The following is a 27,325-nucleotide window of genomic DNA, read 5'->3' as shown; positions in this document are numbered from 1 at the left end:
TTAATTTTCCCAAATCCATATACCTTGGGTGAAAGTGGTTTTGGAGAGAAACTGAACACACTTAGCCAGTAACTACTCTTTGTACCTAACAAAGCAGAGAAGAGAATTTGGTGGTTCTGGGCCTTTTCCAGCAGCAGGCCCTGAGTGTTTTTTCTGGGGCGGGGGGCGGGGGTGGGGACAGAGTCTGGCTCTGTTGCCCAGGCTGGAGTGCAGTGTTGCGATCTTAGCTCACTGCAACCTCTGTCTCCCAGGTTCAAGAAATTCTCATGCCTCAGCCTCCTGAATACCTGGGATTACAGACGTGTACCACCATGCCCGGCTAATTTTTGTATTTCTATTTTTATTTTTTTGAGAGAGAGTCTCGCTCTTTCGCTCAGGCTGGAGTGCACTGGCATGATCTCAGCTCACTGCAGCCTCTGCCTCCCAGGTTCAGGCAATTCCTGCCTCAGCCTCCTGAGTAGCTAGGATTATAGGTGCCTGCCACCATGCCTAGCTAATTTTGTATTTTTAGTAGAGGCTGGGTTTCTCCATGTTGGCCAGCCTAGTCTCGAACTCCTGACCTCAGGTGATCCGCCTGCCTCAGCCTCCCAAAGTGCTGGGATTACAGACATGAGCCACCGTGCCCAGCCAATTTTTGTATTTTTGGTAGAGATGGGGTTTTGCCATAGGTGGCCAGGCTGGTCTTGAACTCCTGGGCTCAAGCCGTCTGCCTGCCTTGGCCTCCCAAAGTGCTGGGATAACAGATGTGAGCCACTGAGCCCAGCCTGGCCCTGGATTTTGACCCAGGCTTATTTACAGCTTGAAGGCAGGAAGAGAGTGATTCACTTGAGGGCAGGCAAGGCTAAGAGAAAGCTCAAAAAAAGGTCTCTTTCTTTCTCTCTCTATCTCTGTATTTTTTAATAGAGGTGGGGTCTCACTATGTTGCCCGGCTGGTCTTGAACTCCTGGGCTCAAGCAGTCCTTCCTGCCTTGGCTTCCCAAAGTGTTGGGAGCTATACAGTAGGTTGGCTGTATTTTTTTTTTTTTTTTTTGAGAGGATCTCCCTCTGTCGCCCAGGCTGGAATGCAGTAGCACAATCATGGTTCATTGCAGCCTCTACCTTCTGGGCCCCAGCGATCCTCCCACCTCAGTCTCCTAAGTGGCTGAGACCACAAGGTGTGTGCCACCACACCCAGGTTTTGTTCATCATACAGTATGTGTTATGTATTTAACTCTGCTGTTGTAGTGAGAACCAGCCATAGGTAATACATAAACTAATAAAACTGTGTTTACAAAAACACCTGGTGGGTGAGGTAGAGTGGTCGGGTGTGCTGGCTCATGCCTGTAATCCCGTAACTTTGGCTGGCTGAGGTGGGAGGATCGCTTAAAGCTAGGAATTTAGGACCAACCAGCCTGGGGCAACGTATCAAGACCCTGTTTTTATTTAAAAAAAAAAGACCATAGAGCTATATTCTGTCAGGAACGTTAGTTTTCTAAGAACTTAAGGCAGTGCATTTGAAAGCAGAATCTTTCTTGGACTTTAGAATACTACTCATGATATTTTTGCTCACAGTGTTTTCTCCTTAAATTACTTTCTAAGGACAGGCAGTAGACTAGGAACTTGGAGCATTTTTCTCTTTCTTGTCTTTTGACTCTTTCATTTTGGAGAAAAACTTGATGTTTTGTTGTTTTATTTTGTTTTTTGAGACAGGGTCTTACTCTGTTACTCAGGTTGGAGTGCAGTGGCATGATATCAGCTCACTGCAACCTCTGCCTCCCAGGTTCAAGTGATTCTTCTACCTCAGCCTCCTGAGGAGCTGGGATTACAAGCGCGTGTCACCACACCCAGATAATTTTTGTATTTTTAGTAGAGACAGGATTTCACCAAGTTTGCCAGGCTGGTCTCAAACTCCTGACCTCAGGTGATCTGCCCACATTGGCCTCCCAAAGTGTTGGGATTACAGGCATGAGCCATTGCGCCTGGTCTCTAATAGCATATTTTATTTGACTTGATACATCCCAAAGTATTACATCAACATTCTATTAATATAAAAATTATTAATAAACCATTTTACATTCTTTTTTTCCTGTTTTGGTGCTGTCTTTCAAATCCATTATGTGGTTTATACTTAACAGCACATCTCAGTTCAGAATGGCGACATTTCAAGTGCTCAGTAGTCACATGTGGCTATCCACTGTGTTAGATAGCTAGACTGTAAGCCATTTATCTGATGGTGGGTGTGAGTAGTCAGGCTTACATCTGATAGGTGTGTGTGAGAAGTCAGGCTAATGACTGGGAAAGTATGGTCAAAGCATAGTGACATAGGGCTGGTTTTTGAAAGGTTGTAGGGTGAGATATATGTCATCAGCAAAGAGCCAAAATAAGAAATTGTCATGTACTAGTGTTTGTGGTATTGAAAAAATATTTCCTACGTTAACTTGCATGACATTATTACCAGATATTATTGTTCAGCTTTATAATTGCCAAGGCTAGATTTTTTGATTCATAAAATTTTTACCTAAGTTTATAATATGTTAAACAATGGTAAACTAAGATTTGCACATTTTACTTGAGAAATTGGTTGCTCCAGAAATTTAGTAGGATTTGTATTGTATTTTTAACTAAGAGAAAATAAAAATTCATGGAACTTTTTTCTTTCTATATATAGGTTTCTATGATCAGAGATATTCGAGAGAGGGAGATTCGGATCTATACAGATGCAGGCCGTATTTGCAGACCACTTCTGATTGTGGAAAAACAAAAGCTACTTTTGAAGAAGAGGCATATTGACCAATTGAAAGAGAGAGAATATAACAACTACAGGTAAAAACATGCAGTGAGAAAAATGTGTGTATTAAAAATTGAGATAGAATTTACATACCATAAAATTAACCATTTTTAAATTTAATTTTATTTAATTTTAATTTTTTTTTTTTTTTTTTTTTTACACAATCTCAACTCTGTCACCCATGCTGGAGTGCAGTGATGCGATCTTGGCTCACTGTAACCTCCGCCTCCTGGATTCAAGCAATTCTCCTGCCTCAACCACCCTAGTAGCTGGGATTACAGGCATGCGCCACCACACCGAGCTAATTTTTGTATTTTTGGTAGAGACAGGGTTTCGTCATGTTGGCCAGGCTGGTCTTGAACTCCTGGTCTCAAGTGATCTGCCTGCCTCAGCCTCCCAGAGTGCTGGGATTACAGGCATGAGCCACCGCGTCTGGCAAGTTAATGATTTTTAAAAAGTATACAATAGTGGTTTTTAGTATGTTTGCAAGGTTGTGCACCCATCATCTAATTTTAGAATACTTTCATTGCCCCCAAAAAACTCTGTACCTTTAGGAGTCACATTTGTTTTTCTTAACTTTTATTATGAAGCAAGATAATTAATAGGATTTTGTTTAAGCTTAAAAGTCTTTTGATTGCCCAGGTGTAGTGGCTCATGCTTGTAATCTCAGCACTTTGGGAGGTCAAGGTGGGAGGATTGCTTGAGACCAGGAGTTCAAGACCAGTCTGGGCAATATAGGGAGACTCCCATCTCTCCAAAAAATAAAAAAATTAGTCAAGTGTGGTGGAATGCACCTGCAGTCTAGCTACTCAGGAGGCCTGAGGCAGGAGGATCACTTGAGTACAGGAGTAGTGAGCTTTGATTGTACCAGCCTGGGCAACAGAGACTCTGTCTCAAAAAAAAATTTTTTGTGATATGTTAAAATCTATTAATAGTAATAAGGAGAAATAACCTATATAATCTAAATATAATATATTACATATAATATGATATAATATGAATAATATAAGAAATTTAGTGAAAAGATGAAGCTGATTTAAATTTTTTTTAGCAAATGAATGTATAGTTATGTATACTAATGTAAAAATCATTCAAATAATATGTGTAATAAATTTAAAAAATTGCCCTCCAATTTATACTCTTCTTCACAAGTAAATACTGGTAACAGTTAGGTGTGTATTCTACCAGGCCTTATTCTCCAGCAGCTTACCTTTTTCACTGTCAACAATCATGTAACTATGTTGGTCAGTTATATATAATATTAAACTATATATATAAATATATATTATATGTATATTTAATATATAATAAACTATATTTAAATATACATATAGGAATACTTTTAAGTAGGAGGAATAGTTAGTTAAAATATTTCAGGAAATATAAAATTGAGTGAATTCTTTTTTAGTTGGCAGGATCTTGTGGCCAGTGGGGTAGTGGAATATATTGATACACTGGAAGAAGAAACAGTGATGCTTGCAATGACTCCAGATGATTTACAGGAGAAGGAAGTAGCTTATTGTTCCACATATACACATTGTGAGATTCATCCCTCAATGATCCTTGGTGTCTGTGCATCTATTATTCCCTTTCCTGATCATAACCAGGTTGGTATCACTTTTCGTCTTCTGGTGTGAGGAATTGGGAGAAGTAATAAAAATTGGAAGTAACTCTGTAATCGTATCTGGAGGGAAAAAGCCTTTAAATGAAAGGCTCTGAATTCCTACAGAATCAGCATTTGATATACTTGCTGTTGTGTTTCATGGTTAAGAGCCGTAATTGATTATTTCGAATGGTTATTACTTACTGTTTTTGAAAAAAATCAGGAATTTTACCAATCATATTTCTTCTGATTTATTGTCAGAGTCTTTTCCATTAGCAATAGTAACTTTTCGTTGATTCTGCTTTTCATTTTTACGTTTAGTCCCCTAGAAACACATACCAGTCTGCTATGGGTAAGCAGGCTATGGGAGTTTACATCACCAACTTCCATGTTCGCATGGACACATTGGCCCATGTTCTCTACTATCCTCAAAAACCACTTGTAACTACACGGTCTATGGAGTATCTACGATTTAGAGAGCTGCCAGCAGGTATGGTCAGTTTTGCTCTACGTTATTTAAGATCCTGCCATGTTTAAGGCACTTTTCTGGGTGCTTGGCAGGATTAAAAAATAAATATGACATAGTGTCTGTTCTCACGGAATTTATAATATGGTGGGAAACGTGAACATAATAAAAAGGTAGTTATGTGGAAAGTCTTATGGTGGAGGTACAAAGTCCTTTAGAAGCACAGACTGATGGAAGCAATTAATTCCTGTTGGAAGTCTAGATTCAATTTCATGGAGAAGGTGGCATTTTAGATTGGAGCAAAATTGATGAAGGGGTGTTTGCATTTGAGAGGTGGTTTAAGCAAGGGCACAGATGGATGAAGTCATGAAAAATGGGTACAGTTAGGAGTCATGTCAGCTTAGTGTGGGTGGAGTGTAAATATATGGGAGTGAAAGCTTGGTCTCAGTGTGGAGAGAGCCTGAACAGGTTGACTTTTATTTTGAAAATGGAGACACATCCAACCTTTTGGATCAGGGAAGTAATACAATTAGAAATTTGTTTTAGGAATACCATTCTGACAGCGGCATAAAGAGTAGATTACAGTGAGGTACTGTATTAGCAGGGTGATAATTTAGGGGTTTTTGCAGTAGTCTAAATGTGAAATGGCAGGGTCCTAAATAAATGAAAAAGAATGATGGGTAAGATACCTTTTGAAATACACTTGATAGGGCTTGATGAATGGCTGAGTATGGAACAATGAAGAGGAATTGGAAATATTGTTGGTGTTTCTGGCTTGAGTGATTAAAGAGAGGTGCTATGAATAGGTTGGGGGAAAAATAAGATTGGGAACATGTTAGAAGGGGGAAGAGGTTTTAGAGGTAAGATAGTAATTCTGTTTTGGATATGTTGATTTTGATTTAGTGTCTTAGTGTCAGAACACTAAGACGTGAACTTCCAACAACAGTGAGTTGCAAACATGATTTGAAAGAAAGTCAAGTCTAGAGATGTAAAATTTTTTATTTATTAATGATAATTATAGATTACTATGAAATTGCCTAAGGAGAATTTAGATTGAGAAAAAGGCCAGAGGCAGACAATTTTAGACACCAGGAAGATAAATCAGGAGAGAAGATTTGAGAATTAGCTGGTAAGGAGGGGAATCTCAGGGAGACTGGATGGTAGGTAAAATGGCGAAGAGAAATCTGAAGGGTATGAGTGTGGACTATTAAAGGAGATGGTAGAGTTCTTTGGCACTGTTGTTATCTTTTGTATTAACAGACTTTTGGCTTTGAATGTGAGTAACATTTGTTATTTGTTAGTAAAGTTCATCTTTAGTGTACTGTAATGGGGCTCTAACATTTTGATAGGAAATTCTCATAGGTTAAAATTACTTACTTTCAAAATCCTCCACAAGGGGTTCCTCTTGTCTAGAAAAGCAAAATCTGTTAGGTTGTCTACACAGTATGCACGTATCTTTGGGCTGTGCTTGCAGTGCTGTGTTTTCTCCAACATTTAGATAATACAGTTTCTTTATGGCTAGAGAAGAAAATACATATACTGAAGGACTAGGTTGGAAAGCAAATGTTCCTTTGGTACTGGCGTAAGTGGAGAGTCATGGCTGGCAGGACTGCAGTTCTGTTATTCCTGACTTCATCATGGCATCTTTATTTTGAAGTTCTTTTTTTTTGTAGAGATAGGGTCTGCTTTGTTGCCCAGGCTGGTCTCAAACTTCTGGGCTCAAGTGATTTTCCCACCTCAGCATCCCAAAGTGCCAGGATTACAGATGTAAGCCACTACAGCCGATCCATCATACCATCTTTAAAAAAACTTTTAACATTTTACCACATTTGCTCTATTATTCTCTCCCTTTTTATTACTTCTCCTGAACCACATGAGAGTAAGTTGCAGGCGTGAAGCATGTGTTTCCTTCTTCAGTATGTGTTTCCTAAGAACAAGGACATTCTCTGTAGTGCAGCCATCAAATCAGGATAACATGGCTATCCATATAGTCAGCAGTCCTCAATTCAAATTTTGCCAGTTGTCCTAATGATGGTTTTTTTTTTTTTTTTTAAAGAAAGCAGTTTTTATTGTATTCAAACCTAACGATGTCTTTAGTGGGTCTAGGAGCTAATCTAGGATTGTGGATTGCATTTAATTACATGTTTCTTTAGTTTCCTTAATCTAGAACAGTTTCTTAGTCTTTCCTTGTCTTTCATGACCTTGACATTTGTGAAGAGTTCAGGAAAGTTATTTTGCATTGTGTCTCAATTTAGGTTTGACTATTCTTTCCTCATGATGATATCCAGGTTAAGAATATCAAGTTATTTTATATGTTATGTTATGTTATGTTATGTTATGTTATTTATTTTATTTTCGAGACAGATTCTCACTCTGCTACCAGGCTGGAGTACAGTGGTGTGATCTCAGCTCACTGCATCCTCCACCTCCCGGGTTTAAGGGATTCTCCTGTGTGAGCCTCCCGAGTAGCTGGGACTACAGGCACACGCCACCACGCCCAGCTAATTTCTGTATTTTTAGTTGAGATGGGGTTTCACCATGTTGGCCAGGATGGTCTTGATCTCTTGACCTTGTGATCCACCGGCCTTGGCCTCCCAAAGTGCTGGGATTACAGGCGAGAGTTGAATATCCAGTTATTTTATGGGCTCATCCAACAGTGTTTTGGCAGCAGCAAGTAAGAATTTCATTGTGGCGGTAAAGATATGATAATTTTTTGGTGGTACAAGGAGAGGGAAATAGGGTAGTACCAGTTTCAAACCTAAAACCAGAAATCGGGAGACAAGGAGCTGGGGCTTGAGCCTATTGCTTATTAATTTTGAGATCATGGGTAGATTGTTAATTCACTCTTCTGATTCATGAGAATAATAATGCTTATTTTGTTTATGGCACAGAGTTGCTGTGAGGATCATGAAACTTGGTTTGGGGAGGCACTTTCTAAGTAGGAGGTGACTCACATGTATAATCACTTATTATGAGAATGGATACATTGGGAGTGACTAGTCTTAGGATTTGCTTGTGTGAGATATTTAGCCATCAGAGTAGTTGCCTCACAGATTGCTATTCTAGGAGGAATAGACTTTGGCAGTTACCGTGACAACAAACACCCAAGCATTTATGGCAAATATGATTTAATTAAAGTTGATTTAAAGAAAGGGCAGTTTTCCTGTTTTCCGGGTGATGTTTTAATGTATGCTTTTTTTTTTTTTTTTTAAAATATGTGCTTTTTAAATTCACTGCAGGCATCAACTCAATTGTGGCCATTGCATCATACACTGGATATAATCAGGAAGACTCTGTTATCATGAATCGTTCAGCTGTAGACCGTGGCTTCTTCAGGTTTGTATTTTGTAAATTTGTCACAACACAGATACAGTGGAAACACTAATATTTTATTCAGAAAAAGTTCTTAAAATATAGTTTAGCTACGCACTACTCCAGAAAGCAGAAGGCCTGGCTGATGGTCACAAACAACTGAAGATACTACTTCTTATATCTCTTAGGAATTTCAAATGCTAGTATTTTGAGCCTTTCTTTTGGTAAGGAAATATACATTTACATTTAGATAATATAGAAATGTCTAAAGAAGAAATAAAAATAACTTAGAATCCATAGATAACTACTGTTAAAATTATGGTGTGTTTTCTTTTCACTCTTTTTTTCCATTATGCTTCAGCTTGATTGTCCTATTGACAAATAGACCTCAAATTCAAGGCATATAAAGATTGTTTTAAAAACTGGGAATTTAGTAGAGGGGAATGGATTTTCCTTTTTCTGTGTAGTTTCAAAGGATAGCACTAGAACTCAGAGGATACATATTATGGCTTAATGTAAAAACTTCCTTTTTTTTTGAGACAGAACTCGCTGTTGCCAAGGCTGGAATGCAGTGGTGCAATCTTGGCTCACTGCAATCTCCGCCTCCCAGGTTTCAAGAGATTCTCCTGCCTCATTTTCCCAGGTACCTGGGATTACAGGCTTGCACCACCACACCCAGCTTTTTTTTTTTTTTTTTTTTTGGTATTTTTAGCACAGACCATGTTGGCCAGGCTGGTCTCGAACTCCTGACTTCAGATGATCCACCCACCTTGGCCTCCCAAAGTGCTAGGATTACAGGCGTGAGCCACCATGCTCGGCCAATGTAAAAACTTCTCACTGGAAGTGTTTGAGTAGAACCTAGGTGACCATCTTTCAGGGTTATTTTGTAATGGATTCTTAAATTGTGTAGGAGGTTGGACTCATTGACCCTGGGTCTTTTCTATTTTGACATATAATTCTAGGTGGTTAAGGTTATGGGTCAGATGCTACATATGTATAACTTGTGATAACATTTGGAGTTTAACTCCGACCCTTAATGCAGTTATTCTTGTCCCAGATTCATAGTTTAAATTGTCTCCCAAATTTCAAGTAAATGAGAAATTGTTGGTATAGTCTCAGCCCTTTTGTTAAAAAATAGACTTTACCTTTAGAACCATGTGGTTTTAGGTCTGTTTTCTATCGCTCATACAAAGAACAGGAGTCTAAAAAAGGATTTGATCAAGAAGAAGTTTTTGAGAAGCCTACACGTGAAACATGCCAGGGTAAGTGACGCTAACATTTAAATGATGGAATCCAAAGTTAACTTACTGTGGTTTTCCTAAGTGATTTTGATGGGTTGTGTCAGCCTGCGCCTGCCCCCATCCCCCTCCCCTTTTTTTGTGCAATGAAACTGTGTTTTCATGTTGTTCTTAGAGTTCACATCTAAGAAAATATGTGTATTTCATAAAAGTCTTTGCACCTACGAGTGAGCTTGCTACAGACCTTCCTTCCTGGTAGGTCCTGCATTGAGGAGGCAGTTTAGGAAATCAGAGAGGTCATGTAATTTCTGGGGACACACTTCACGCCTGTCCCCTCTTCCTTTCCAAATTATGGTGTGATCATAATATTTGTTCAGCCACATTATTTGTAAACATTTAAAAAATAACCAGTGAAAAGAGGATACCTAGCATTTGTTGTTTCTTGTAGAAAACTCAAACTTACTTTCTAGTTATTTATTTTGACAGACACTTAAAAACTGCTTATGCAGTGGGATGGTTGGGATGTTCCAGGAAAATGCAACATTTCTGCTACAGTTTTGACTCTGAATAGCATTGCATGAAGTAAAATGTATTTTGTTTCCTTTGCCATCTTCCTGTTACTCACCTTCCATTGGGTGGTTCTGTGTAGTAGTGAATTGATGTCCATTGGAGTTAAGATTGAGTTAAGATGAAATCCACAATTTCTGTGGGAGGATGTGTGCAGAGGGAATCCACAGATATTCTCTTTTTAATTAAAAATTTTTTTCTCCTGTACCCACTGATAGCAGAGATATTCTTTCTCTTATAATACAGAAATCAGAAGATGGCAAAAAACATATCCAGAGTCACTTGATAAAAGTCTGTCATGGAAGAATCTGCTTTCCCAATGCTGATTCCAATGTTCTTTTTCTTCATAGACTTTTTTTTTTTTTCCTTTTTTTCCTGTGTGGACTGTGGTTTTACAGAATTCAGAATAGTTTGTAATATTTGGAATAAGGGTATGATTCATGGTATAGAAATTCCTGTGGCCTTCTCTCTGACTTGGAACTGATTCATGTATGTGGTTTTTAATCTTTGTTGGGGATTATGTGACATTCCATGTCTATTTCCTCACAGGCATGAGGCATGCCATTTATGACAAACTGGATGATGATGGTTTGATAGCTCCAGGGGTTCGTGTATCAGGAGATGATGTTATTATAGGCAAAACAGTCACCTTGCCTGAAAATGAAGATGAATTGGAGAGCACTAATAGACGCTATACCAAGAGAGACTGTAGCACTTTTCTCAGAACTAGCGAGACAGGCATTGTGGATCAGGTTATGGTAACTCTCAACCAGGAAGGATATAAATTTTGTAAAATAAGGGTGAGTATTGAACTTTGTATGAACTTTGTTCATGTAGCTAGTCTTAGAAAGTAAACCAGATCCACTTAACTTATTTTTATATGAATTTAGGTACGCTCTGTTAGGATTCCACAGATTGGAGACAAATTTGCTAGTCGACATGGCCAAAAGGGTACTTGTGGTATTCAGTATAGACAAGAGGTAGGTATCTTTGATCTCCCTCACACCCAAATCACAGTTTTGTTAAACATTTTTTTTTTTTTAATCAAAATTTGCTTTAACTTAAGAGCTCGAAGATGATACAGATTGAACTTTTTTATTTTATTGTTGAATAAGTATATGAACATACCATGTTGAAACAGAATATGGGACATACAGTAATTCATTTGGGAGGGGGTGTCAGTTCTAGTTTAGTATATGTATCTTTAAGTCCCTTTTAAAATTTTTCTTTATAGGATATGCCTTTCACCTGTGAAGGTATCACCCCTGATATCATCATCAATCCCCATGCCATCCCCTCTCGTATGACTATTGGTCACTTAATTGAATGCCTTCAAGGGAAGGTAAGAGATGTTCTTCAAAAATATAGATTCTAAGCTGATACTTCTTCTAAAACTCTGATAGGTGATTGCTCTCAAATTTGAGCCAGAGTATTTTGTAAAAAGCTAGTGTGAGATTTACTTTTCTGCTTTCAAATTGATTATGATTCTGCCATTTTTTTTTTTTTTGGCAATTTGCAGTTATACACAAGTCAGGATTTTTGTGAGATATACTACATTCAACTAATACTTACATATGTGGTTTTCCTTTTGACTGGTTCTTTTCTATAGATGAAGAGTTAATTTATTGATGGAGAGTTCAATGTGAACTTAATAATTTTATAGTTCTATTATCAGCTCTATATGCATCTTTTGGTGGAGGTTTTCTATTTTTAAGTATTCTTTTAAGGTAAAGTGGCAATAGTCTAACATGTGGATGGCTTGGTTTTAGGGCATTAAAATGTCATTTCCTTGAGCCATCTGAAGTACTTATGAGTCTCAGTCTTTTTGTACTTGATCCCATGGATCGACTTCTGTTGGAATACTTATAATTGAGTTTTTCTTTTTTAAGCAGGTTCATTTCTTCTAAATATTTTGTGTAAGATTATAAAATGAACCTTAATATATCACAGCTTTCCATAACATAGATTTCGAGTTCAAAGTCTTTTAATTTAAAAATACTTAAAATAAATACTTTCAAATTTTAAAAGTATTTAAAATTTTTTTGAATGCATTTTTATTGATATGACTTTTAGGTGGAGACAGACTGAAGCAACATTTTAAAGAGTACTTTTTTTTTTAAAAAAAGGTATCGGCTAACAAGGGTGAAATTGGTGATGCCACTCCATTTAATGATGCTGTTAACGTGCAGAAGATTTCTAATCTTTTATCTGATTATGGCTATCATCTCAGAGGAAATGAGGTATATTTGCTCTTATAGTAGTATTTTGTCATTTGTGTTTTTTTGTATGTGTGTAGTTTTATTCTGAAACAATATAACCTTTCATTGAAGTATAATATGTGCACATATAGAGATGTACAGCTTGATGAATTTTCACAAAGTAAGCACAGCTGCATGACTAGCACCAAGATCTAAAAATGTGAAGGCAGCGACTGAACCTTTTTCAGTCGCTACCTTTCCACTCCCACCCCAAGCTAACTACTCTCTTAATTGCTAACATTTTAGATTAGTTCTGTGCTTTTTTATATAAATGGAGTTACACAATATATGCACATATCTTCTTTGACGTTGTTTAATTTTTAGGTCAACACTTCAAAATCTGTGTTTGTTGCAGGTCCTATACAATGGGTTCACTGGTCGAAAAATCACATCACAAATATTTATTGGCCCCACTTATTACCAGCGATTGAAGCATATGGTGGATGATAAGATTCACTCTCGTGCTAGGGGACCTATTCAGATCCTCAATAGACAGCCCATGGAGGGTAGATCTCGGTAAGAACTGTATCATCATCGTTATTATTAATTAACCTTATATTATGAAAAATGTCAACACACCAAAATGGAGATAGTGGTATAATGAATGCCTGTGTGCCTGTTACCCCCATTTCAACAATTATCGACTGATGGCCAGTCTTGTTGCATTCATCTCTATCCTTCTAACCTTTGATATTATCATCATGTTTTAAAGGCAGAGTCTCACTCTGTCACCCAGGCTGGAGTGCAGTGGCATGACCATGGCTCTCTGCAGCCTTGAACTGGGCACAAGCAATCCTCCTACCTTAGCCTCCCAAGTAACTAAATTGATATTGTTTCTTAAGTCCTTTTTTGAATTTATTGGTTGCCCTCCAACCTTTTTTTTTACTACAGGCCTATGCCACTACACCTTTTAAAAAAAAAAAATTTTTTTTTGTAGAGGCCAGGCAGTGGCTCATGTCTGCAATCCCAGCACTTTGGGAGGCCAAGGCGGGTAGATCACCTGAGGTCAGAAGTCCAAGACCAGTTTGGTCAACATGGTGAAACACCGTCTCTACTAAAAATACAAAAAATTAGTTGGGCACACACCTGTAATCCCAGCTACTCGGGAGGCTGAGGCCTAAGAATCGCTTGAACCTGGGAGGCGGAGGTTGCTGTGAACCGAGATCATACCACTGCACTCCAGCCTGGGTAACAGAGTAAGACTTCGTCTCAAAACAAAAAACAAAAAAAATTTTCTAGAAATGGGGTCTCACTATGTTGCCCAGGCTGAACTTGAACTCATGGCCACAATCCTCTAGCCTCAGCCTCCCAAAGTATTGGAATTACAGGCGTAAACCACTGCGCCCAGCCCTCTTGATTATTTTTAAGCAAAGTCCAGACATCATATAATTTCTCCTATAAATGTTTCAGTGTATATCTTTAAAAGAATGGTTCTCAAATCTCTTGATCCCAGGAACCCACAATGCTTTTGTTTTATGTGAGTTGTATTTATTGATATTTATCATATTAGAAGTTAAAGCTGAGATTTTAAATTTATTATTTAAAAAATGCTAATAAGCTCATTACATGTTAACATAAATAACATGTTTTGGCTGGGCGCGGGGCTCCCGCCTGTAATCCCAGCTACTCAGGAGCCTGAGGGAAGAATTGCTTGAACCCAGGAGGTAGACGTTGCAGTGAGCCAAGATTACGCCACTGCACTCCAGCCTGGGCGACAGAGTGAGACTGTCTCGATAACAAAACAAAACAAAAAACCATGTTTAATGAAAAATATATCTATTTTCCAGATGAATTTAGTAACAAGAATAACATTGGTTTACATTTTTGTGAATCTCTCTAATGACTTGGCTTAATAGAAACAGCTGGATTCTTACATCTACTTCTGCATTCGTTCCATTGTAGTATTTATTTTTTATATTTAAGTATATGAGGAAACTCTGATTTCATGCAGATAAGTGGTTGGAAAGAGAGGAATATTTTGATTTTTTTTTTTTTTTTTTTTTTTTTCTGAGACAGTCTCACTCTCGCCCAGGCTGGAGTGCAGTGGTGCGATCTTGGCGCACAGCAACCTTCACCTCCTGGGTTCAAGCGATTCTCGTGCCTCAGCCTCCCGAGTAGCTGGGATTACAGGTGTGCGCCACCAAGTCCAGCTAATTTTTGTATTTTTTGTAGAGCCAGGGTTTCACCATGTTGCCCAGGCTGGTCTCAAACTCTTGGCCTCAAGTGATCCGCCTGCCTTGGCCTCCCAAATTGCTGGGATTACAGGCAAGAGCCACTGCGCCCAGCCCCTGCCCCCGCCCCCCTTTTTTTTTGAGACAGGTTCACCCCTGTTCCCTAGGCTGGAGTGTGGTGGCACAATCACAGCTCACTGCAGCCTCTACGTTCCAGGCTCAGGTGATCCTCCCACCTCAGCCTCAAGTAGCTGGGACTACAGGCATGCGCCACCATGCCCAGCTAATTTGTCATATTTTTTAGTAGAGACAGGATTTCGCCATGTCTCCCAGCTGGTCTCAGACTCTGGAGCTCAAGTGATCCACTTGTCTGCCTTGGCCTCCCAAAGTGCTGAGATTATAGGCATGAGCCAAGGCGCATGGTCTATGGATATTTTTTTGATGCTACACCAAAACGATAAGTTGTAGTTTCTCAAAGATTGGTTTTGATGTAGAAACTGAAACCATATGAATGAACCTTCTGCATTTTTTATGTTTAAAGTTCATTGGTTTGTCTTGTACTTCAAATGTATCTTTTACACATGCATATTTTGTAGCATCCTAATTGGTCATTTGGAAAATAATTGGTTTGCTGAGTTATGCAGATTTTCAAATGGTGACATATTTCATTATAATAAAAAAATTGCATTTGTTAATATGACTACTGATGTCATTAGAAAAGCCTTTAAATATGTCAGGGAGCTATCAAGCCCATAGTGGTGCATAGAAGTTTCCTAAAATTCTGATTTTTGCTTGAAGCTCACAATTTTAATCATTTTCAGCAAATACTTAAAATTATTTTCCTCAGAGTAAAAGACTTACTTTTTTTGTTTGCTTTCATTTCTTCTTGTTTATTTCTTTGTCTGCCAAATATCTACAGCATCGTCAACTTAATTCTAAGTCTGAATTAACATAATGGGTGTTAACATGTTGATGAGTTAACCTAGTTGATGTCAGCTGGCTAGTCGAGTAAAAAAGATATTCCATGATAAAAGGGACTAGTTCAGAATCATGCAAGTGCTTTTGTTCAAGACAGTCGTCTTCACTATACAGTAGAAGTGCTTATGAAATGTTCCATTTTATTTTACTTTATTTTTTACATAGAGACTGGGTCTTACTATGTTGCTCAGGCTGGTCTCAAACTCCTGGGCTCAATCCAGCCTCTCACCTTGGCCTCCCAAAGTGCTGGGATTATAGGTGTGGGCCATCGTGCCTGTTTGAGGACTTTCATTTTTTAAAAGTTACAGGATATGAAAGAGATGTGTACTCAACGGTCAAAGTTTAATAAAACTATTTATTTTCACTGCTTCATTAAGGACATTTTTCAGTAAAACTGGTTTTTCTCCCCTTCAGTTGAATGGAGAATATGACTGCTAGTAATGTTTGGTTCTACTACCCTGAGTTCTGCTAAGGTGCCAGCAGTTTTATTCATGTTTCCACCATCAGTGCAAATGTAAACACAGTGAAAGAAGCAAATGTATGTTGTTAGTATTACTATTAAAAATAACTTTGACTCTCAGGAGGTCCATAAACCACACTCTGAGAACCTCTGCTCTAGAAGATTAGGATGTTAAACCTAACCACAGTACCTCCTTAATATTAAATATCCAGGTTTACATTTCCCTGAATATCGCATAAGTGTTTTAATGGTTTGTTGGTTTCAATCAGTATACAAATAAGGTCCATGCTTTGCAATTGATTGATAGTGACCCGTAAGTCCTTTTTTGAATTTATTGGTTGCCTTCCAACCTTTTTTTTCCCTTGTAATTTATTTGTTGAAGAATCTGGACTGTTTGTCCAGGGCTTGAGACTGAATTTTGCTGCTTGCATCCCAAATGCTGTGCATTCCTGCTTTTTTCATTTTGTTTTGTTTTGTTTTGTAAATAATTAGATCTTGAGGCTTGAGATTTAGGGTTTGAGTTTTTTGGCAGTAATCCTTCATAGGTGGTATTCTATACTTCCAGTATCTGGTTGCCTTTCTTTTTATGATTTTTAGCAGCTATTAATGATCACTACCTAAAGACCTTAATTAAATAGAGATTTCAAACTGATACCATTCTATTTTTTTCTCATTTCTTCTTCAGTTTTTTAGCCAGACTATTTCTAAAACTTTGTTTCCTCAACTGTTTGATTACCTAGTGACGTAGTTCCTATAGTAAGGGCAGGAATAAATGCTTGATTCTCTTCTTTTATTTACCAGTTTTCAAAATATCAAGTTGGTTTTCTAATGATCCAGATCAGTGGTCCAAAGTCGACCAATGATTTTTTTGTTTTGGGGGAGTATCATTATAAACCCATTGGTTTTATTTTGTGTATTTTGGATATTAAGTATGTTAAGGAAGCCATCACCATCTATTTGCCTGGCCATCTGAATAATGCATTTCACTTCTTATGTTGTGGAAACCTATTATCATTTACCTGTTCTTTCCATTACTTCAGCCAACATGTGTTTATGATTTCAAGGTTGATTGCCTGGGACAGTCATTCCATTGACAAGCTGCCTTATTTAGGTTGTCTTTTTCATTATTCATTTTTTTAGTTTAGAGTTGAATTCTAGAAAGTTAAATGATAGCATGATGAACCTCCACTCTATGCGTTATTGTATCTTATGAGGAAAATTAAATGCTATACTTAAGAATCTAATGTATCTACTCCATTTGGGGACCTTCTTTTTTTACTTTTATTTGTTAAAAAATAGAGATGGGGTCTCGCCATGTTGCCCAGGCTCCTGAGCTCAAGAGATCCACCCAGTCCACTTCCCAAAGTGCTGGGATTACAGGGGTGAGCCACTTTGCTTAGCCCATTTGGGGACTTTCTAACGCACATCAAATAGTTGGTAGACTTCTCCTCTCCCCACCAGTAGAGAGAATGCTAGGGTATAAAAATTAGCCTAGTTCTCCTTCTTTGCAAATATTATTCTCCACCTTTGCCATTATTCAAGGCAGTATTTATAATAAAAAATAAGTACAAAGTAATAATTTTTTCTCTTAACAGTGACGGTGGCCTGCGTTTTGGAGAAATGGAACGAGATTGTCAGATTGCCCACGGAGCAGCCCAGTTTTTAAGGGAAAGATTGTTTGAGGCATCAGATCCATATCAGGTTCATGTTTGCAATCTTTGTGGAATAATGGCGATTGCCAACACCAGGACCCATACATATGAATGCAGGGGCTGCCGCAATAAAACCCAGGTGTGTATAGACTTTACTGGCAGTTGATGTTTGTTTAGAGGAAACTATGTTGGTCTGATTATCCAGGCAGATTTAGTGTGGTGGAACAGATTGGCATTTTTACAATTTTGATAGCATGCTTCTATAAGATTCCTAGTTCTAAATATGAAAAAGATAATTTGATTTTTCTAAAAACCAGTTTAGGTTTTAGTGTGGTAATTTCTTTAAGCTATTCATCTTTTGGAAATAATAAGACTTTGTACAAGGGATTTTAAACAATGAGTTTTTAAAAACCTTTTAGTTGAGGTGGGTGAATATAAATTATGTCTGGCAGAAAGGGTAAAATACCAAAGCCTGCTAGGAGAAAGAACCACCATAAGCTGAGGTAGCAGAGTGCGTGTTCTCAGCTCCGCTCATTTATTCGTTATCTGCAGTACCAGATCTTTGCCTTTTTCTGGGGTAGAGAAGTGGAGTCACTTCAGTACAATTCTGCTAATTACTATTTGTTTTTTCTTTTCAGATTTCTTTGGTGCGAATGCCTTATGCATGCAAACTATTGTTTCAGGAACTTATGTCTATGAGTATTGCACCGCGAATGATGAGTGTTTAGCTATTTTAGAAGACTCAACAAGATAAAAATATCTTGGTGTCTTGTTTCTATTGTGTGGCTTTTAAAAAATGATAAATAATGTACTGTGTTGTGATAAAAAAGTAGTTTATTTGTTTAATGATATGCATGCTTTTCTTCTGTAAATATATAATAAAGTTTTGTAGATAGTCTCGATGTGTGATCTTTATTTTGTATTTCTCTGTATAACACCAGTGAATATAACTAAAGTGTTAGTGGATTGGATTAAAAGAAACTTATTAGGCAAGAACAGGTAATGTAGTTATCCATGACTACTTTTAACCATGCAGACTAATGTATTCTGGAGGTTTATAGCTCAGCACCTTCACCTGTTTAAAAAAAGAAAAAGATAAAAATTAGTTACATATAGGGATGTGGTTGACTTTTGAACTGTCAGGTAGTTGAGTGTTTCCAAATAAATGAAGATGTTAAAATGTGGGGATAAAGGATATATGAGTAATTGTATAAATAATATGCTGGAGTGCTCTGTGGAACTCGAGTTACATGATTTTAGCCATGAAAGGCAATTTTGCTGTATTGGTTGATGCATCAAAGGTACATCTTATTATAGAACGGGAAGAGCACATTTCACAAATGAGATTCAGAGAGGTTAAAGACCTTTCCTTTGTAGTCCAGATCTTCAAAAGGTAAAGTGGAGGAAAAATTAGTAGCAGAGCTGAGACTCTAACGCATGGCTTGACTCTTAGCTACTGCTCTGTTTCATTGCCTGGCATTACACATTATGGCTGAAGAGAATCTGACCACATACTTCTTTACTTTATTTTCATATCACAGCTGAGTGATCTGCACAGTGGCATGGTTTGACATGCTGATGGTAAATTTTGTTCTTTTGTCTAAGGGAAAGCCAATTCAGACATCAGTTTCATAGAACTATATAAATGTAAAGTAGCACTGCTATGACACTCAGGATGGGTTCTTCAGAGGAAGTTTTTTGGCAGTGAAGGAAGGGGAGACAGAACAGAAGTGGGCATTTGCCAGTATACTCTCTTTCTGGCTTTTTCTTTTAAAAGCAAAAGTGAAGGGTGAGAATTGCCCACAATCGTTTTCTTTTAAATGGGAATTTAATATAATAGTCACGACACAAAGGGAAAATGCCAAGTAGATAGGTAGAAAGCTATGGGAAATAGAAGCCATTCCAGGCAAGTTTGAGTTTTGACTCTTACATGTTAGATAAGGTAAAAGCATCTAAGTCATAATAACGACGTTGAGTCACCCATCCAGATAATCTTTTGGAGTCTCGTGCTCTACATTTTAATGGCATACTTAATGCCCTTATGGATTCCTAACTACAGAATTTCATTAATAGCTATGTCTGATACTTTCATAATTAGTTCTGTTCTTTTTTAAGCAAATGTACTAGTCATTTTTAAATGGCTGTGAGATTTATTTTGTACCTTTTTTCACTGGTATTTCATGTAAGGCATCAACCACTGTAATTTTTGCCGATGCTGAAGCCTGTCCTTGGGAATTGGATGCATGGCACTCATATTCTCCAGCATCGTCCTTACTTAGAGGAGATACCTGTGAAAGAAAAAGGATCTAGTATTCCTCTGTGGTGGTCTTCTCTTTTGTCAGTGGTTCCAATGAGGTCATTATATCATAAGTTTCCTAAGATGACCAGGGGATTCATAGCAAAGGTGCTGCCAGAAGTAGTGCAAGTCCTGTGCTAGGAGACTTCGATAGCTACTACATTTGGTTTGCTGAGGAGTCATCTCAGGAAATGTAATGGACAACTTTTGATCATACTGCACAGGTTAAAAACTAGATAGGTACACATTATCGGTTTGAGGGCAACCTTGATAAGGGTATATGATCAAAGTATTCTCTATGAATATCAAGGGTCAAGTAAAATAAGGTATTTATTAATCAATAATGAGTTAAAACGATGCTTGGACCATGCAGCTCTGTGTAAGGATTTTGCTTTGAACTCTTAGGAAAATAGTAGTTCTTGTTAATTCATTGGTTGTTTTCAAAACATGCAAATAAAGCACTTTTCCTTTAGTTTCTCTGAAAGAGAAGCAGCGACTCCACGGTAAAGCTATTCCAAAGAGATGTGGAAGAGCAAGCACCTTCAGGCTGGCAGTACATCAGGCACCTTTGCCAGGTCCGCTTATGTCTAATGCTAAGAATGAAACTCTTGCCAGCTCTTGGTTCTGGTACTCACCAGCACCCAGCCAGTTACTTCATGCTTTTCTGGGCCACCCCGGGTCTGAATGGCCAGGTTGTCCCGGTCACCAGGTAGGAGTTCTGTCCTTTGAACTCCATAGTGACCCCTTTTTACCTGCAAAAACAAAAGGAGAGAGTAATACTGAGTTTTGTACACCAGATCATCTACTTGGAAGTGGCCACATCCCTACAATTTCACATGGTGTATGTCAGAGTTTCTAATAGAGAAAACCCAGCATTTTTCTCAACTATTTCCCTTTACTACTTTTAAAATAGAGATCCTTTTATTTCTTCCTGCCAGTTTTCTGCTAAGCTTACGTGTTTTAAACTAATGTGTTTTTCTGCATGCTTGGGGAATACACATGTTCATAATTTCCTTCCACTGGCCACCATCATTCATTCACTCATACTCTTGGAAATTCTGCTTCTCGGTGCCAGGCCTTTTCCCTGTCATGCCATGTTCGACTGATGAACTGTCACCCAGTACTAGGTGTGATGCTTGGGACCTTGGGGCTCTTCCTGCAACAGCTTCATCAATGGACAATAGTAGGCTGAGACCAAAGCCAATACCATTACTTTGTTCTGAGGGCTAAGAATTACTCAAATGATTTACTGAACACCTAAGATAAAAAACACCTATCAAAGGAGTTCGAGACCAGACTGACCAACATGACGAAACCCTGTCTCTACAAAACACAAAAATCAGCCTAGTGTGTTGGCGAGCGCCTGTAGTCCCAGCTACTCAGGAGGCTAAGGTGGGAGAATTGCTTGAACCTGGGAGGCGGAGGTTGCAGTGAGCCGAGATAGCGCCACTGCACTCCAGCCTGGGCAACAGAGTGAGACTCCATCTCAAAAAAAGAAAAAAAAAAAGAAAAACAGCTGTCAAATACATGTGCTGTCATTGTTCTTTTATGACAAAACTTGTTGACTGTTTCTGTGTATGTCATGTTGAGATTCAGAAGAAATTTCTTTGATTCAAGGCCAATACTAATGTATCCTTTTTGCTCTCATTTTAAAAGGCAAAATGTTTATTGTATAAACTCTGGAAAATATACAAAAGAATGAAATTCACTTGTAGCTCCTCGATATATATACATTTAGCAGCTGAGTTACAGAGTACAAATATTTTAAGCCTTGTGATAATGGTGAGTTAAAAAAAAAAAAAGGATATACGAATTGTTTGTTCATTCCATCCCAGACCTCCTTTAAGAGGCTGACATTTATTGATACTTGACATTTATTGATACTACCTTTGTAATTAGAAAGGATTTACAACCTCAGGTAATTTCCTTTTCATTTTCTTCTATAATAAAGCAAATCTTAATAAAGACCAGATAATAGTGTGTATATATAGACACACTGTATGTGTAAATACAATAAATACATATATAAGTAAATCTATATATACACTTTGTTAACTTCCATCTCAGTGTTGCTTTTCCCATGTGGATCCCACTCCTACCATGTGTTTTTTGTTACTCTGCTGTTGTCTCGGCTTCAAACCTACACTGTATTTTCTCAGCTTTATGATGCCAGGACTGGGACTCAGCAAACCACATGTGATCTAGGCCAACTCCTGCTCTTGAAAAAATACCTTGATTGACTGATTTGGAAAGCCTGGCTCTTTGCATTTTTTTTCTGGAATTTTCCCACATTGCTACTAATGCTGTGAAGACAAACATGTACTCAATAGGTACCTTTCCCCTTAGTTTCCCAAGTAGCTGGAAGAAATGGTTTATGCTAATACAGCTTTTGCAATAGTTACTTAAAAATGGGTTTTAAGAATATTTTGGTAGAAGTATTAATTTGATTCAATGTCTAAAGTAATATGTCTCTGACCTTTATTCACTGAATTTCAGAATCATATAAGAGTTTTATGTGTGACCAAAGCAAGAAAATAAGAAACACTGCAGCACTGAAATACTGAATCTCAGCAACTGAGCCTCAAATCCCATAGCTCTTGGTAAAGAGCATTTTATGTTAATTAACTTGAACCACAATGGAAAGGGAAATGTATCTTGTTAAATATAATATTTAACAGAAATCACTGTATATATATACTTTGTTTTTCCCTTCTTTTCACAGGTGTTGGCATGGTGTATTTTAATTAATGTTACATAATTATAAAAGGTTATACATCATGTAGAAAACATAGAAAAAACTGCCAAGAATTTTCATATGAAACATTTTTATATGTCAAGCTCTCCCTTATTCATGTAAAGGGATTCTAAGTGTTGATAAGCATGTGTTTTCTGGGTTTTTTTTTTTTTTTTTTGAGACAGAGTCTCGCTCTGTGCAGGCTGGAGTGCAGTTGGTGTGATCTTGGCTCACTGCAACCTCTACCTCTGCCTCCTGGATTCCAGTGATTCTCCTGCCTCAGCCTCCTGAGTAGCTGGGATTACAGGCACATGCCACCACACCTGGCTAATTTTTGTAGTTTTAGTAGAGACAGGGTTTTGCCATGTTGGCCAGGGTGGTCTCAAACTCCTGACCTTAAGTGATCCACTCGCTTTGGCCTCCCAAAGTGCTGGGATTACAGGCATAAGCCACTGTGCCCGGCCAATAAATATGTGTTTTCTCGTTAAAATAGGAACTAAAACTAAAAAAGAGAGGTTAATATTCAGTGCTTGTAAAGATGCAGAGAAATGGCACTTCTCCATTGCTGGTGGGAGTGTGAATTAGTACAGTCTATTTAAAAAGTAATCGGACAATGTCTATTAATACTAAAACAAATATTTTGACTTATTCAGGTAACTGTTGGGAATCTATCTTATAGCAATAAAAGCACCGTATGATATGTGTACTTTGATGCTTAAAGTAGGATTGTTTAAGTTGACAAAAATTTGGAAACAACAGAAAAAATACAGAACTGATTTAATACATTATGGTATTCATACTTGGAATATTACGTAGCTGTTGAGAAGCAGACTTGGACGGATGTCCATGAAGTATTTGTTGAGAAAAGCGAGTTTCAGAATAGTTTATTGGCACACTATATTCTCATTTCACCGTAGGGATATATGTTTGAATAAGCTTGGATATGAAAAAGAATGTGGAAAGATACAAACCACGGCAGTTCACACTGGTTATCTCAGGCAGGAGGAGGAGGTGGTGGGGGGACATTATCAACTCTTTCTTTATACGTCTTTGGATAATTTCCGCTTATTATCATTACCTTAGAGGTCACTATTTTTGATTAAAAATATTCTTAGAGTTCATGGAAGCCCTAATCTGAAGAAATATTCAGGCAAGAAAAGAATTAAATAGAGAGTCTCTCGGTCTCAGAGACAAGTATTGGGAAGGTGTTTTGCTTTCGCTGTGAGCATCATCTCTGATTTAAAAGGGTTAAGTCAAACATGGCTATTTCAGTTCATGTTCCCATTTCAAAATATTGCCCTTCGAATCTTTCTAGGCTAGGGGTTTGCTGAAAGGCTTGTTAAAGCCAGCAGGATAATAACTGCCAGTAAGGAAAGTAAAGACCACTCACCAGGCTGTGCCAACCGTAAGAATTGCCACTGCAGTCTCAAGTGTCATGGAGAGAAGGCTTGTGCCATCAATTCTGCTGTTGCTAAGAATCCTTGAGCTAGAAAGACATGCTGTCTTTATTTAAGCCTCAGTTTCTCTTGTTTAACAAGCGTGGATTCTAATATTCTATCCAAAAAGGTGTTCTACTCTTAAATTGGATTTGAAACACATGTGCTAGTAAATATGTCTGTATTCTTAACAGTCTGGTTACAAGGACAGCGATGAGAAAACAAATACCCTGTTTAATTATTTAGGACAGTGACTTCCCAAGTTTCCTTAGTTTTGACATGGCCCAAACTAAGAAATACATTTTACATTGTAATCTGGAATATACAAAAGTTTCAGGAAATGACACCTTTTTAAGTGGTGTGATGCCTTAACATAGGTTCTGTTCTATTTTTTATTTTTTATAAGAACATGCTGGTTGTGATCGCTACGTTAGTTCCAGGACTCGCTGATGAGTCACAGTCTGCAGTGTAAGAAACACTGCTTTGGGTCATGCATGTGGCAAATTACATTATGAAGGTAGAGGACAACTGGCAGAGCATCATAGTTGGGTTTTGCTTGTTCTGGAAAGTCTGCAGAAAAAATTGTTTCTCTCCTACTTCCTCTTCACTTCTTTTCTTCAGCACCCATCTCATTGACTGACATAGTGGGTTTTGTTACGGGATCTTGCTCTGTCACCCAGGTTGGAGCGCAGTGGTGCCATCATAGCTCACTGCAGCCCCACCTACTGGGCTCAAGCGATCTTCCCACCTCAGCCTCCCAAGTAGCTAGGGACTACAGGTGTGAGCCACCACACGGGCCTCAACTGCTGTGGTGTTTTTGAATAGCCCTGAGGACAAGCCCTCAGTGAGGCCTATTGGGATCTGCCCTGTACAGTCCTAAAAGGGAAAAGATTCCCGAGGCAAACGTATTCCTCTGGTATGTGAATACTTTAGCTGGGATTGGGTAGAGCAAGGACTGAAGAAATTATTTTTTGCCAAGATTTGCCAATAAGGTCACATGCCCCAGGACACTTGGGTGACCCTCACTTCTCATTGTGTAAGTATCCCTAGGAAACTGTAGAGAACTGAAATGGAATTTTTCACGAGTATTCCTTGGAACATTATTTCTCCACCTCCCCACACCCTGAGCAAACCAGCAATCTCCAAATTAGCAGTGAGGAACGCCTGCAGTTCTTGCAGTAAGGATGGAGGGGAAATCATCCACGGACTGCATTTCTGCTCTTAATTGCTCTTGCTCCGCCTTCCTCTTAAAAACATAATTGATTGGGGTGAAATTTTATTGCTCCTTTAAGAGAAGCTTCACTGTAAAGGATGGTATAGTAGTGTTGACTCTGCCATCACCCCCACCTCAGGCATTTTCTGGTATCTGTTGCCAGATTTTACACAAACCAGGGGGATTCACGCTGGTGCCAATGTCAGTGGCCGCATCCCTCTGGCCGCACGGGGGAGCCAGAGGTTAGCAGGTGACCCGACCTGGGCTTGAGCCCTTCAGTGGGATTTTCACAACGCAGCAGGGAGAAGGGAAACCCTTTCTTTCCTCTGGGGTCTTTAAGCTGTGATAAAAATGTGAGTGGAGTTGACATCTCCCACTGCACAGGAAGCTTTCTGAAGCAGAAGAAAATGAGACTAGTATATTGAGAGCAAAGAGTCAAGAGTTAGAGTTCTCATGGCGTGTGTACCCGGATGCAGGGGCCCTTGAGGCTGGACCCCGCTCCCGTTTTTTGTTTTGCCTAGGTTAGTTTCAGATGGGCTGGTAGAACTTGCAACAGAAAGAGCTCCGACTGCGGGAGCCACAGTCCTCCTGGAGTTCTAGAAGTTGCTCCTCCGGTCACACAATGAGCAAACGAAATAGTCAAGGGAGACCATCATCCACCTTAGAGCTTGCTGGAGAAGTAGGGTAGCTAAAAAGGGATGTCTGGTTATGCCCTTTTACTTAAACGAAGTTTCTTTTTTGGTAGCATGAGTTTGATAATTTTTTTTTAATTCTTCGTAGGACAGTTGTGAGGCTAAGCAATTCAAAATGTATAAAAAGGACAAAAACGACTAGGTGTGGTGGCTCACGCCTGTAATCCTAGCACTTTGGGAGGCCGAGGCAGGCGGATTACCTGAAGTCGGGAGTTTGAGACCAGCCTGACCAACATGGAGAAACCCTGTCTGTACTAAAAATACAAAGTTAGGCATGGTGGCGGGCTCCTGTAATCCCAACTACTTGGGAGGCTGAGGCAGGAGAATCACTTGAACCCGGAAGGTGGAGGTTGCAGTGAGCCGAGATCATGCCATTGCACTCCAGCCCAGGCAACAAGAGTGAAACTCCATCTCAAAGAAAAAAAAAAAAAAAAAAAAAAAGACAAAAACCTAAGTATATGGTATAATTGTGAAGTATTAGTTAATGGCAAGTAAGTGTTTTCTTTTCCCTCCTCCATACCATACATGCTGAGAAGATGTTGTTCTTCAAATATGAAGATAATTATACAAGACAATGCCACTCGAAGGGAAAAATTTCCAGGAACAGTAGCTAATGTCTACTGAGTGCTAACTATGTATCAAGTGATTTTTACCTGCATTACTTTATTTAATCTTTATGATAATTACATGCCACTTTAATAATGTAGAGAAGGGAGCTGAGGCTAACAGCAGTGGTTTTCAGTACAGGGCAATTCCCCAGCCCCACACCCTTAGGGGACGTGTGGCAATGTCTGAAGATGCTTTTAATTCTCACGACAGGGGGATGGGAGATGCTACCATTATATAGTGGTTAGAGGTGGGGGTGCTGCTAAACATCTTCCAAAGCACGGGCAGCCCTCACAACAAAGAATTATCCGGCCCCAAATGTCAATAGTGCTGAGGCTGAGAAACCCTGGCTTGCAGAGAACCTAGCCAACCTGGCTAAGGAATTCACACTCTTTCCTTTTTCTTTTCCTTTTCTTTCGTTTCTTTTGAGACAGGCTAGAGTGTAGTGGGGCAATCACAGCTCACTGCAGCCTCGATCTCCTGGCGCAAGGGGTTTTTCCACCATAGTGTCCTGAGTAGCTGGGACCACAGGCATGCCTCACCATGCCCAGCTAATTAAAAAAAATTATTTGTAAGAACGAAGTCTCACTGTGTTGGTCAGGCTGGTCTCAAACTCCGGGACTCGAGTGATCCTCCTGCTTCAGCCTCCCAAAGTGCTGGGATTACAGGCATGTGCTACTGCACTCAGCCTCACACTTTTTTTTTTCTTTTTTTCCATTTGGGAAGTCATTTCAAAACTGATTTATTAAAAGAATATCATGCTTTTTCCACTTGGGGCCAGCATTTAGCAAAATTCGGAAAGGAGAAATTTTTTTCTTTGCTATTCCTCCTCTTGTTCCTTTTTAATGCTCTGTTCTGGAGTGGTCTCCTTTGTCC

At 38.7% G+C, this 27,325-nt stretch overlaps 2 protein-coding genes across 2 annotated transcripts in view; one reads left to right on the top strand and one right to left on the bottom strand.

Annotated features, from left to right (window-relative positions):
* The window catches only part of POLR2B (RNA polymerase II subunit B), a gene marked incomplete at its 3' end in the record, with an annotated part of 126,819 nt that overhangs the window by 30,990 nt on the left and 68,504 nt on the right, over nucleotides 1–27,325 (top strand). Inside the window, 14 exon segments of the mRNA NM_001261497.1 lie at nucleotides 2,648–2,802; nucleotides 4,176–4,374; nucleotides 4,692–4,860; nucleotides 8,076–8,172; nucleotides 9,316–9,410; nucleotides 10,503–10,753; nucleotides 10,844–10,933; nucleotides 11,188–11,295; nucleotides 12,080–12,193; nucleotides 12,567–12,727; nucleotides 17,416–17,611; nucleotides 18,111–18,545; nucleotides 19,632–19,758; nucleotides 20,402–20,518. Of these exon segments, the coding sequence (NP_001248426.1) occupies nucleotides 2,648–2,802; nucleotides 4,176–4,374; nucleotides 4,692–4,860; nucleotides 8,076–8,172; nucleotides 9,316–9,410; nucleotides 10,503–10,753; nucleotides 10,844–10,933; nucleotides 11,188–11,295; nucleotides 12,080–12,193; nucleotides 12,567–12,727; nucleotides 17,416–17,611; nucleotides 18,111–18,200 (1,725 nt within the window).
* IGFBP7 (insulin like growth factor binding protein 7) overlaps nucleotides 18,289–27,325 on the bottom strand; it is a 77,819-nt gene continuing 68,782 nt past the window's right edge. Inside the window, exons 3-5 of the mRNA XM_001083041.5 lie at nucleotides 20,404–20,520; nucleotides 19,634–19,760; nucleotides 18,289–18,547 (exon numbers count right to left, since the gene is read on the bottom strand). Of these exons, the coding sequence (XP_001083041.3) occupies nucleotides 18,528–18,547; nucleotides 19,634–19,760; nucleotides 20,404–20,520 (264 nt within the window). The 3' untranslated portion in view covers nucleotides 18,289–18,527. The remainder of the gene's footprint in view (nucleotides 18,548–19,633; nucleotides 19,761–20,403; nucleotides 20,521–27,325) is intronic.

The sequence above is a fragment of the Macaca mulatta genome, chromosome 5, assembly GCF_049350105.2.
Source record: "Macaca mulatta isolate MMU2019108-1 chromosome 5, T2T-MMU8v2.0, whole genome shotgun sequence".
NCBI lineage: Eukaryota > Metazoa > Chordata > Mammalia > Primates > Cercopithecidae > Macaca > Macaca mulatta.
This window is presented reverse-complemented; position numbering and strand designations above follow the sequence as displayed.